Consider the following 12,385-nt stretch of genomic DNA (forward strand, 5'->3'; position numbering starts at 1 on the left):
GCGTTTCGGGCGGTTGCTAGGAAACCGACCGGAAGTCCCGCCTGCCGAGCCGCGGCTGTTGTTGTTGTGACAGGGACCGTGACAGGGACCGTGACAGCGACAGGCCCCGCCGCCCGCCACGAGTCCCTGTCCGCCCGCACTCGGGCCTCGCCGCCGCCGGCTCCGCTTCCTGCCCGGCCCGCGCCATGAAGTGGATGTTCAAGGAGGACCACGCGCTGGGTAAGGGCGGGCCCGGGCCCGGTGCTGCCCGCCGGCGGCCCTGCGCCGCCCCGTCTCCTGCGTCGCCATCTACCCCGGGCCTCCCGACTCGGTACGCCCTGGGCAGCCCCCGAGCCGGTCGTCGCGGCTCTGGGCGGACAGCCCCCTGCGGCCCTCGCCGAAGGCTGGCGCGGTAACCGGGGACGGTCTCCCCGAGTAGCTGGGGTCTCGTCGCAGGGAGGCAGGACGGCCGCAGCCCCCACCGGCTCCCATGTCTGCAGCGCTGCTGGCTCTGCCTAGGACACCGGTGATAGATACTGTTACCATCCCAATGACTAATTACGAGTTTTGTTCACAGAGCACAGATGCGTCGAGTCAGCAAAAATCCGAGCCAAATACCCTGACCGTGTCCCGGTGAGTAACCAAGCCATCTTCATTCCGGTACTTAGAGGCGAAGATGGATAAGCTGTTCCCATCCTGCCTTCTCTTCTTTGACCAGATCCTACTACGTAAATTCATCTTTCGTGTATTCATCTTCCATTTTGTGACATAGATGTTTTAAAGAGGCTCCAAACACATTTAACTAATTCAGCATTCCCTCCTCTACCCCTACACGTATTCTCAAGTAAGCAACAGTGCCTGACTTTCTGAATGCTCACCACGTGTCTATGGTTTATGAGTGTCCTGGTTTCTTCTAATAGCAATTATATTCTCAGTAAAGACCCTATGCTTTCAGTCTCTTGAAGATTTTATTCTGTGCCAGGGAGAGAATAAATTATTACACCTTGACAGTCATCCATCATGGCTAGATGAGTTTTGTAATTTTCCCCTTATTTAATATCCACCTGTAAGCAATCTGATCTTGAACCTACCTCATGTAAACTCTGTTGTTTGAAAAGCCATTGCAAGTGGTGACTTTTCCTTTCTGCATTAATACTTGCTGCCTGCTAAATAGCAAATAACTTTTCTTCACTCTGTAACCCCCTTTATCATGTTTCAGTCAGTGAAATGACCATACTTCATGCTCTTGTGTAACATCTAGCAACACATTCACATTCTCAACTAATATACTTGAGAGTAAAATTTCCACATTCCATCTGATCACATGCCAATTAGTGACATTCCTGTCTGACCTCTACGTAAGTACCTTAGCCAGTAGACAGCACAGACCAGAGATAAGACCTCTAACCATTTTGCCTTTCCCTCTTTCTGAATCAAACCTAGTCACAGCATCTTCTCCAGTTGTAGTCTGGCAAGCTCATCCAATCCTTGCTATTTTCCACTTGGCCAACTACCTAATACAGACTGTAGCATGCTAATAACCATATATCTTTACAGGTATACTTTTGCGCATTTCCAGAATATCTTTCACGACCCTAGAGGAAAAAGAGAGACATTGGAACTCATAGTATGAGTCAGAATTACGTGATACTTTATCGAGAACGGATAGCAATGTGTAAATAGATACAAGAATTAAACCTCAAAGTCCATTGTGATGCTTTGTCTAGGAAAATAAAAAAAAATCTGCATGATGTTTCAGATTGAGACACCTAACTTTTACAAAGTAGTTGGTATCAAATATACATTCTTTTGCATTTAGTGATCAAAAGTGTTTTTCAGACTTAATGCATGTTTTCTTCTTTCCAGTCTGTAGTCTGCATCCAGAATGATGTAGGTCAGAGGGTTCTGACCTTCAGAGCAGTTCTCAGCTGCTGTCTCTGGCTCCATGGATTTGTAGATATTTCAGTAGCTCAAACATCTTAAGCTGTATTGAGATACCATATGAATAGCCCCTGTCCTAGCCTGGACCCTTTAGAAATAAAATGGGAGTTGAAAAGACACTCATGCTTCTTAAGCACTGCTATTTTAAATTTGCCTGGGCATCACATGATCCAAGGGTTAGAGGTATCTGCAAGTTTTACTAGAAGCAGTTCACCAATAGCCTTGACTTCCAATTACGACAGCTTCTGCATTGTAAAGCTAAAATGCCTGGTAGATTATTGCAATCTCTTTTTTTAAAGTATCAGATGTTAAAGCTTGAATGCTCCTTTCAGTCTGGTCTTGGTCTTCTTCACCCTTCCCATGTACTAAATTGCAAGGGCCACCTACTGTACCATCCTGTTTCTGTAGACAGCACCAAATAAAAGAACCCTCTCCAGATCATAGTGTATTTTGTAAATTTACTCGAGCCTTAACTGTATGCTGTAGCAATGAGGAGTGCAGAGCTAAGCAACGGAGGCACAGCAACCTCTTGTCAGCCCTGTTTCCCCACATACTGCATTCTTCAGGTCCTTTCCATAAGTTATACTTAATTCACCTTCCTCCCATATGTTGCTTTTTGCTTTGTTTGTGACCACCTTGCTGTCTTGCCTTCCTGTGGTCAATTTCTTAACTTCCTAACATATGAAGTAAGATAGTGTAATGTCAGTTCAGTGTAACACAGGAGAATAGCATCAGTGAGACAACAATAATAAGGAAGAACAAACTGTATGCTCAGAACTGTATGCTCAGTTACGCATATTCAGAATAAAACTTTTTTTTTTTTTTTCTGCTGTCCAGTGAAAAATATCAGTATGTTACTGCAAACCTGAGTCTGTAGACATTCTAAAATGGTGATTAACATAGGCATCTTTTTTTCCAAGTCTGTGTATCCCATCTGGCTCTTATTCATATATAACTCATACATAGCTAAAACCAACATTTCATTAGTATGGCTTCCCTGTCATCCTGTAACTTCATCCAACTGATGCTGTAATCGTATTGTTGATAATATCATACGTAACATATACTGCTGGATCATTTCTCAGTTTAAGTTTAGTATGTCAGAAGCATACAGACAAGATCACATCACAGCACATTTCTGCTAATCTGGTGGAGCACTCAACTGGCTTCATTGGCAGACTAACTGGTACTCCAGGGCACGCTGCAGGCATTCCTTTCTCTGCCTAGACTCATCATACAGCCTGGCTAAAATGCCTAGTGCCTAACTGTGGGAGGTGAATAATTATTGCCAGATTAATTATGCAAACCCAGACAGTGTGGATGACAATTCAAAAGCTGTGCAGCAAAACACTTTTTAAAAAAAAAAACAAACCATGGGATCTATGGCAAACTAGAACCTTACATTATACAATTTACACTGCAACTCTATCAGAATTTTGACTACATTCAGATATAACGTGGTCTCTTCAGCTCTGCACTAAGTTATCTACAGTATGGCTGCTGCTCTACTTAGCATGACAGTTTCTGAGATCCTGGTACATGTGTGATGATATTGGTACATATTCTGTGATGGTGCAGTACACTGCACAGATAAATACAAAATACTTAAAAAATAGTGAATCAAGTTATGCTTTACATAGAAGCCTAAGAGACATTTTGGCATCTTAGGATTGTGAACAGCAGGTGAAGTCAAAAACATTAGATTCTAGACTAGGCTGGTGGTTCTCCCTCTTACCTTAGTACTGATTTTTTTGTTTGTTTTTTGCTTTAGTGTTGATGACTTTTTTATTTTATTTTTTTTTGCCCTTTTGCTATATTCCATATCAAGGCAATCAGTTCTGTCATGTGTTAGGAATGACTTGGGGCTTTGTTCAGAGGAGACAGTTAAGTTTGATGGGTAGAAGTGGTGTGTATGTATTAAACCTTTACTTCTTGGTTTGCGGATTACTATTTTATCATATAACATTTTAAAAGAGCATAGGGAATGCTCCTTGCAGACTACAGTTCTATGTAACACAAAATTTCAATCAATGACTGCCACTTTCTGTGTATGAGATAGTGACAAAGACAAAATAAGCAGCATATGTACAAAGTGAGTGAGTGGACTTCACAATCACAGAATCATTAAGGTCGGAAGAGACTTTCAAGACCACCACCCTACTGCCAATATCACCTATTAACCTATGTCCCTAAACACCAGGTCCAACCTTTCCTTGAACACCCCCAGGGACGGTGACGCCACCACTTCCCTGGACAACCCATTCCAATGCCTGACTACGCTTTCTGAGAAGAAATGTCTCTAAATTTCCAACCTAAACCGTCCCTGGCGCAACTTCAGGCCATTCCTTCTAGTCCTATTGCTAGTTACCTGTGAGAAGAGGCTGACCCCCAGCTCCCTAAACCTTCCTTTCAGGCAGTTGTAGAGAGCAGTAAGGTCTCCCCTGAGCCTCCTCTTCTCCAAACTAAACAATCCCACATCCCTTCAGCTGCTCCTCACAGGGCTTGTGTTCCAGACCCGTCAGCAGCTTTGTAGCCCTTCTCTGGACATGTTCCAGGACCTTGATGTCCTTGTACTGAGGAGCCCAAAACTGAACACAGTACTCGAGGTGCAGCCTCACCAGAGCTGAATGCAAGGGGACAATCACGTACCTGGTCTTGCTGGCTACTCTATTCCTGATACTAGCTAGGATGCCCTTGGCCTTCTTGGCCACCTGGGCACACTGCCAACTCATGTTCAGGTGAGCATCTATCATTGTCCCTAGATCCTTTTCTGCTGCACAGCTTTCCAGCCACTCTGCCCCAAGCCTGTAGCGCTGCATGCGGTTGTTGTGGCCAAAGTGCAGAACCTGGCACTGAGCCATGTTGAATACCTCATCCCATTGGCCTCTGCCTATTGACTCATCCCGTCCAGGTCCCTCTGCAGGGCCTTCCTACCCTCTGGCAGATCGACACTTCCCCCTAACTTGGTGTCACCTGCAAACTTCCTGAGGGTGCACTCAATTCCCTCATCCAAATCATCAACAAAGATATTAAAGAGGATGGGCCCCAACACTGACCACAAGAGATCACTCCTGGTGACCATTCTCCCGCTGGATTTCACTCCATTCACCACCACTGTCTGGGCATGGACATCCAGCCAGTTTTTAACCCAGCAAAGAGTATACCTGTACAAGCCATAGGCTGCCAGCTTCTCCAGAATACTGTGGGAGACTGTGTCAAAGGCCTTGCCGAAGTCTAGGTAGACTACATCAAGATGCTTTTCCTCATCCACCAGCTGGGTCACCTGGTCATACAAGGAGATGAGGTTGGTCATGCAGGACATGCCTTTCATGAACCCATGCTGACTAGGCCTGATCCTCCGGTGGTCCCACCTACATTGTGTGATTGCATTCGAGATGACCTGTTCCATCACCTTTCCGGGCACCGAGGTCAGGCCTGTAGTTCCCTGGGTCCTCCGTATCACTTTCCACTGCTGATTTACCAGTACTGCAGTCTTGTTGATTTTTTCATGACTCCAATACATTTGGAAGGAATATGTGAGACCAGAGGAGGGCCACGAGGTTGTATCAGAGGGCTGAAGCATCTCTCCTGTGAAGACAGGCTGGGAGAGCTGGATTTGTTCAGCCTGCAGAACAGAAGTCTCTGGGGGGACCCTATAGCAGCCCTCCAGTGGCTGCAGGAAAGCTGGGGAAGGACTCTCTGTCAAGCAGTGCAGTAACAGCACAAGGAGTAACATCTCTAAACTAAAAAGAGGATAGATTTTGGTTAGAGCAGGTGATTTATCAAAGCCTTCTGTTCATAGAAAAGCCTCACTTTCACGCTTATATTTTACAGGTCATAGTGGAGAAGGTCTCAGGATCTCAGATTGTTGATATTGACAAGAGGAAGTACTTAGTTCCATCTGACATCACTGTGGCCCAGTTCATGTGGATCATCAGGAAGAGGATTCAGCTGCCCTCCGAGAAGGCAATATTCCTCTTTGTAGATAAGACTGTCCCGCAGTCTAGGTAAGAGGCTGTTCACTTGGTATTCAGAACCATATCAGAGGGACATTAACTCCTTTTGAGGCTTATTTGGTGATTTTTAGAAGGCACATATTTACAATTTAAATCTCACTGCTTCCCTCCCCCCCTCATATGTGATAAATATCTTGTTTCTCAAGCTAGGCTTAAAGGAAAGGTGACTACAAAATGTATTATCAATACTTTCATGGCAAGAGGGTAAGCTCTGGCATTATATCTTTGGTTGAACGTAGGAACAACACTGATATCATCAATGGCAAATAATCCTCAGTATAACAAAAAGGTTGCATGTTAAGTGCTCAAAAGCAAACACCATAAATTATTCTGAAAAAAACATTAACCTACCTCTGTCAGTTCACAAAGAAATGACACTATATTTTTTTTTATATAAGCATGAAATGCAAAATGACTGTAGAAAGGTTTTTCACATTGCTTGTGTATTGGAATAAGTTGCAATGGTTGCCTGCTACATACAGAATAATATATAGAAGCAGCAGCTACTTACTATACAAGCTATTTTAATATTTGAAGGAATAGCATGTAACATTATGTGGCTTAGATGCAGCATTTTTCTTACTAACCCTTACCTTTGTAACAGTACTCCCAGGTAACTTGTCCAGACTCAGCTAGAAATATTTTTATTTAATTCATGATACACAATAGGGACCTGTGAACCTTTTTCTATGCTCTCTCTTCTGGGAGCATTAGGAATGCATTAGTGCCATCTTCTTAGTGCTATACAACTGCTAGCAACAAACAGGAAAGGAAAAGAAACAGCACATTATCTAATCTCACATTAATGATGAGATCTCTCATCTCTGCTGGAAATACAGGGCGCTGAAGCTTCAAGCTAATGGAAAAATGTAAACTTTTGTTAGCAGATAAAAATCTTATTGATCAATGGCTACTTCTCTTGTAGGACAAATTTATTGCATAGACCACTAACTCTTGCCATTCTTCTCTCCTCATCCAGAAGTTTATCTACTATTTTCCAATTTCCTTCTATTTCTAGTATTGCCTGCAACTCTCTCCAGGTCCTCTCATGTGGCATCCCTTTCTTATGGGTAAAAACCCATGACTGTTTTCCCCATCACTCACATTCAGTCTGCATCTTCCAGTTCACTAGTTTTTTCTCAAACAATCTTGGGAAGTCAAAGGTGAGCAGAAGCAGCACCACTTGTGCACCTGACTGAAGTCAACTGCCTGTTTCATCTGTGGTTCACAGATAGTTGGAACAATTTACTGGCCAAGTAATTGCTTGGTTCTGTTACTGTTTTTCACAGTAAAGCATCCCACTAAAGACTACTTAAACTGTGAAGGGCCACATGCCTATCCTGTTAAAAAAAAAAATAGTCCAGACATTCAAAATTTTATCCACTGAAAAAAACACTAGCTTTTAGCTAGCATGGAATTTATTGCCCACACATTTTAGTAATAGCACTATTTTAAGTCATCACTTTTTAACAATACAGAAGACAAAGCTTTAACTCCTCCAAACAACCTGGACCTCGGAGAAACAGTCCAAGCAGCATAAGTTTGGTGAACTTAAGACCATCTGAACATTCAAGACTACAGTATATGGAGAGAGAAATTAGGTTCTTCACACAAGCAGCAAGGTTTCAGTTCAGCTGCATTGAAGGATGATGCTACCAGGCTCTTAATCTTGCTATTAGTCCCAGCATCAATAACATACAATTCAGAAATTGAAATACATCCAGTGAGTAATTCCTAATAAAAATAAGGAAGCATTTTCATAGATGTACTTATTAGGTACACAAGAAACAGAAATCTAGGTGTCCTGCAGGGAGCCCAGGATCATTTTGTGAAATCAGGAGTCAACTTTTTTTTTTTTTGTGTGTGTGTGTGTGTTTTAATTTATACATAAGACTTAATTTTAGCTTTTATTAATCTTTATGTGAGATTCTGTTACCATTTGCAACTGTCGTGATCCAAGCAAGCTGTTTCATTTTTCCCTCTTCAAGCTTAACTATGGGACAACTTTATGAGAAGGAGAAGGATGAAGATGGATTCTTGTATGTTGCCTACAGTGGAGAGAACACATTTGGTTTCTGAATGTTGGGTCTTGGCTACTATACCATCCTGCTGTGTATCTTGTAAATAGCTGATCATTTTCTGTTCTGACATCCACGTAGGTTTCTTCTATATACATGTATTTGTAACTTGATTTATTTCCTAATGTATCTATAGGTCTTGTTTTATTAGACTGTTAAATTATAAAAAAAAAAAAAAAAAAAAAGTGTGTTTTTTTCTCATGGCTGTGGATTTGCAGAGCCTCACTTCTTTAGGGGATGCATTTAATGGCATTGATTAAATAATAAAGCAAAGTAGTGGAGCTACTAGAACATGAAAAGAATGCACATTTATTCTGTTTTAAGGAGTTAATTTATGAAAAATAAAAACATTGAATTAGTATTGGGAACACTGGATTTGCTAGGTTATCCTAAGCAGTAGCAAGATGCTGATCATGTTGAATCAAGGAAGTATGTTCTCCTTTCTCAAATAACAAAGTACAATAAAAATTCCTACCACAAACAGACAGTGATGTTATTTGTTTACTTTCACTTTGGCCACAGTTATATATCATTCACTAGATAGCATACAACTGCTTACATTATTTACTAGATATTGTACTGCTTCTCAGCATTTGGGATGCTGCTGATGATAGAAGGAATAAACAAAAAGCTATCTGTTAGTTCTTAAGACCAAAAGATTCAGCACTATTACATGTAATCAGGAGTTTAAAAGCCAGGCCAGCGCACAGCCTATAAGCGGAGGAATAAATACTGTTGGGTTTTGGAATGCAGGACCTAGGTGAAAAAAAGTATAGCACATAAGGAAAGGGCATCTTGAAGAAGGAACGATACAAATAGAAAACCAGAGAGCTGAAGAACAGGAAGGAAGAATTTGTCCATGAAGTTGTGGCCAAGAGAGAAATAACTGGTAAGGAGTTCAGATTAAAACAGTTGCATGAGCAGCTTTAAAAAAAAAATAACAGTAGTGGTTGTGTTACAGTTAGTTACATAAATATACATGTATTTTCCAACCAAAAATTTGGTAGGTATTGTAAGGAATTTACAGAACCAAGTATGTGAAAAAATAGCTTTAATTTGCTTGAAATGGACAGCTAGACTTAGAAATGCTGCATGCAAGATAAAGAGTTCAAGATCTGTTCCTATACTTTATGAGCACTTTCGCTCAAGCATGTGGCACGGCACAGCAAAAACAGAAAGGTTTGCCATAAAACCAAAAAAGCTGTTACTCATGAGGCTCTCAACTTCCTTCCAATTTGGCTTACCATAGCTACATGACTACCTCTACTTAAGAGGCAGAGGCAAGCTTGTGGCTCTGAACTACAAGACTGCATAAACAAACAAAACCACATGTAAGTGCATAGTACTGGAGTTCATGCTCTGATATGAAAAGACAACACCGGGTTGGAAGAGTAGCATTGCTCCGGAGTTTGTGAATCAGCAAGGAATCACTAATTACGGTTTAGGTTCTTAATAAAAGTATCACTTGATTTTCATGCTAAATGGTGTAGAAGAGTTTATTTTTTACAGTGTTTCCAGACACATTGGAAATGTTACCACTCTGTAAGCTTAAATCAAATTCATATTAGACTAAAATTCTCATGAAGCCACCTTATGCATGGAATTGTGTTCAGCACTACAGGTTTTAGAGGTGCTGGCAGAATGACTCCACATTTGAAGAGATAGGAGCTTATGAAACACTGATACTACAGTATTATTTGGACTTGTCAGAGTAGCAGTGCTGTATGTGCTTAATACATCTGAGAATGTGCAGTTAATTTCAGTATGCCTTTCATTATTTGAAATAGTACTGCAATGTATAGCAATGCCTTAGTTAACATTCCGTCCGTTTCTTTCCAGAATGCGTTCCGTCCCTTTCTATGGACTTACTATTACCATTTACTCCAAAACATTTTGATTCAAATTTAGAGTGGTTGCAGCTGTGATTTTTAATACATTTTTCTGCTGAAAAATGTTTTCTTTGAGCTGAAATGTCACAGTTTGTCTACAGTATTAAGTTTGGTGGTTATCTTTTTTTGCTAGCTGTTAATAAGAAAACATACCTTAGCCCTCACAACTGCACAAGAAAACTAATTACATGCTAGCACAAATATATCTAACCAAAACAAGGAAAAATGAGGTTTTATTGCCAATGTTATGATTCATGTGACTTTTGGAATACCCCTCATAAGCCTCTAAAAACAAACATAATTACTCTCTTAACTTCTCTGTAATTTTTAATTAGTTTGGTTTTAGAAGCCCAGGTACCCAAGTAATCCCAGAGAATGCAGAGATAAAGGCTCTAACATATACGTTCCTTTACATCTGCAAATGTACTTGAAATGTCAAGAAAAAGATTTTCTTTTGAACTGCATACCTCTCCTTTAGAGAGGACAGTGTGTCTTGTAAATTGATTAAAAGCAGTTTGTCTAGAACACTGGGTCCCATATAGTCTTTTCTGTTAACCCTTAAGGACTGAGAAGGCATTTCAGTCTATACACTGAATGAATCACAGAAGCACAGAATTGTAGGGGTTGGAAGGGACCTCAAGAGACCATTGGGTCCAACCCCCTTGCCAAAGCAGGTTCCCTCGAGCAGGCGTCCAGACGGGTCTCATATATCTCCAGAGAAGGAGACTCCACAACCTCCCTGGGCAGCCTGTTCTAGTGCTCCTTCATCCTCACTGTGAAGAAATTCTTTTGTATGTTGGTGTGGAACTTCCTGGGCTCCATTTTGTGGCCATTGACCTTTGTCCTGTCTCCACAAACTACCGAGAAGTTGGCCAAATCCCTCTTTGTCCCACACTTAAGATATTTGTAAACATTAAAAAGATCCCCTCTCAGTCTTCTTTTCTCAAGGCTGAACAGACCCAGGTCTCTCAGCCTTTCCTCACAGGGGGGAAACCCTATAGCCCATAGGCCCTGTATCATCTTAGTGGCCCTCTACTGGACTCTTTCCAGGAGATCCCTGTCTTTTTTGTACCGGGGAGCCCAGAACTGGACACAGTACTCCATGTGAGGCCTGACTAGGGCACAGTAGAGGGGAAGGATCACAACCCTTGACCTGCTGGCCACGCTCCTTTTAATGCACACCAGGATCCCATTGGCTTTCTTGGTCACCAGGGCTCACTGCTGGCTCATGGTCAACCTGTCGTCCACCAGGACCCCCAGGTCCTTCTCCTAAGAGCCTGTACTTCTCCCTTCTCCCCCAGCCTGTACTGATCCATGTGGTTGTTCCTTTCCAGGTGCAGGACTCCAAATTTGGTCCTGTTAAACCTCATTTGGTTTCTTCCTGCCCATCTCTGCAGCCTATCCAGGTCTCGCTGAATGGCAGCACAGCCTTCTGGCGTGTCAGCCACTCCTCCCAGCTTTTTATCATCGGCGTACTTGCTGAGGGTGGACACTATTCCCTCATCAAGGTCATCGATGAAAATGTTGAACAAGACCAGACCCAGCATCAACCCCTGAGGAACACCAGTAGTCATAGGTCTCCAGACGGACTCTGTGCTGCCAATCACCACCCTCTGAGCGCTTCTGAATAATGAAGAAATTGAATAAACATCTCACTATTCTTACAGTAACATTTCTATATAGCCTTAAGCTTACTTGAAGCGTCATCTAAAGAAACAAACACTAGTTGAATTTAGATGGTCTTTCCTCAAAAATTATTTCGCGTAAACCACCACTGCTGCAATGCGCTTGTAATGATGCTATCAGATTCTCAGGATAGTTACACTCTAAGGAAGAACCTTTCAACTGCATTTGGTTGCCAATTTTACTCTTAACACCTTTCTTTCCTTCTTACTGACAGTAGCTTTTCGTAAGTAACTCACTCAAATGTTTTCCTGCTTATACCTCAAGCATTTCCTCCAGGCATGGTTTCATAACCATCTAGTAGTTTCTAACCATCAGAAGGAAGCCTGGCTCCACCCACAGCAGCACAGCCCTAGCTCTTCCTTTGCTCTTGTGCTCACTAGGTTAATTGCAAAGCTGTGAACAACTAGCACAAAGCTACCTTGTTCTGGCGTCACAGTTTGTTTCTCCACAGACAATTATTTGAACCATCTTCCATTTACTTTGAACGTATTATGAACAGTAAGGGCTCCAGTCAGCATGAGGTGAGCAGTAAAGGCACACTGCAAAGATGAGAACTTTGCTTTTTCAGGGAGAGAGAGATGCTACCACACAGTCTCAAGAAATTTTAGCTTCAAGCTCAAACGGCTGATAGTTTAATTTAGACCTGGACAAGTACTTGTTCCTATGCTCTGCTTTTGACTTCCTTTAAAATGAGCGGGCTGTCTGCCCAACCTTCTTATTGTGATTGAGAATAGAATAACTTCTGCAACAGCAAAGCTGTTAAAGGCATCCCATACAAATTAGGGATTACAGTTTC

At 42.0% G+C, this 12,385-nt stretch overlaps 1 protein-coding gene across 2 annotated transcripts; it reads left to right on the forward strand.

Annotated features, from left to right (window-relative positions):
• Positions 1-6: 6 nt before the first annotated feature.
• On the forward strand, positions 7-11,573 carry GABARAPL2 (GABA type A receptor associated protein like 2). 2 transcript variants are annotated; one of them, XM_084532943.1, is made up of 4 exons: positions 7-219; positions 557-612; positions 5,755-5,927; positions 11,238-11,573. In XM_084532943.1, exons 1-4 carry the CDS (start codon positions 186-188, stop codon positions 11,317-11,319), a joined length of 345 nt encoding a protein of 114 aa, XP_084389069.1. In that variant the 5' UTR covers positions 7-185; the 3' UTR covers positions 11,320-11,573. The 2 variants fall into 2 exon arrangements, with proteins under 2 accessions (XP_084389069.1, XP_084389068.1); XM_084532942.1 differs by lacking the exon at positions 11,238-11,573 and adding an exon at positions 7,925-8,497.
• The last annotated feature ends 812 nt before the right edge of the window (positions 11,574-12,385 follow it).

The sequence above is a fragment of the Aythya ferina genome (genome assembly GCF_964211825.1).
Source record: "Aythya ferina genome assembly, chromosome: 12".
NCBI lineage: Eukaryota > Metazoa > Chordata > Aves > Anseriformes > Anatidae > Aythya > Aythya ferina.

Bases quoted from the DNA above. Each gene is read 5' to 3' on its own strand.
- GABARAPL2 (XM_084532942.1), top strand. From the start codon at position 186: ATGAAGTGGATGTTCAAGGAGGACCACGCGCTGG. The intron at 220-556 runs GTAAGGGCGGGC...TTTTGTTCACAG, and splicing joins CAAGGAGGACCACGCGCTGG to AGCACAGATGCGTCGAGTCA. The intron at 613-5,754 runs GTGAGTAACCAA...TATATTTTACAG, and splicing joins AATACCCTGACCGTGTCCCG to GTCATAGTGGAGAAGGTCTC.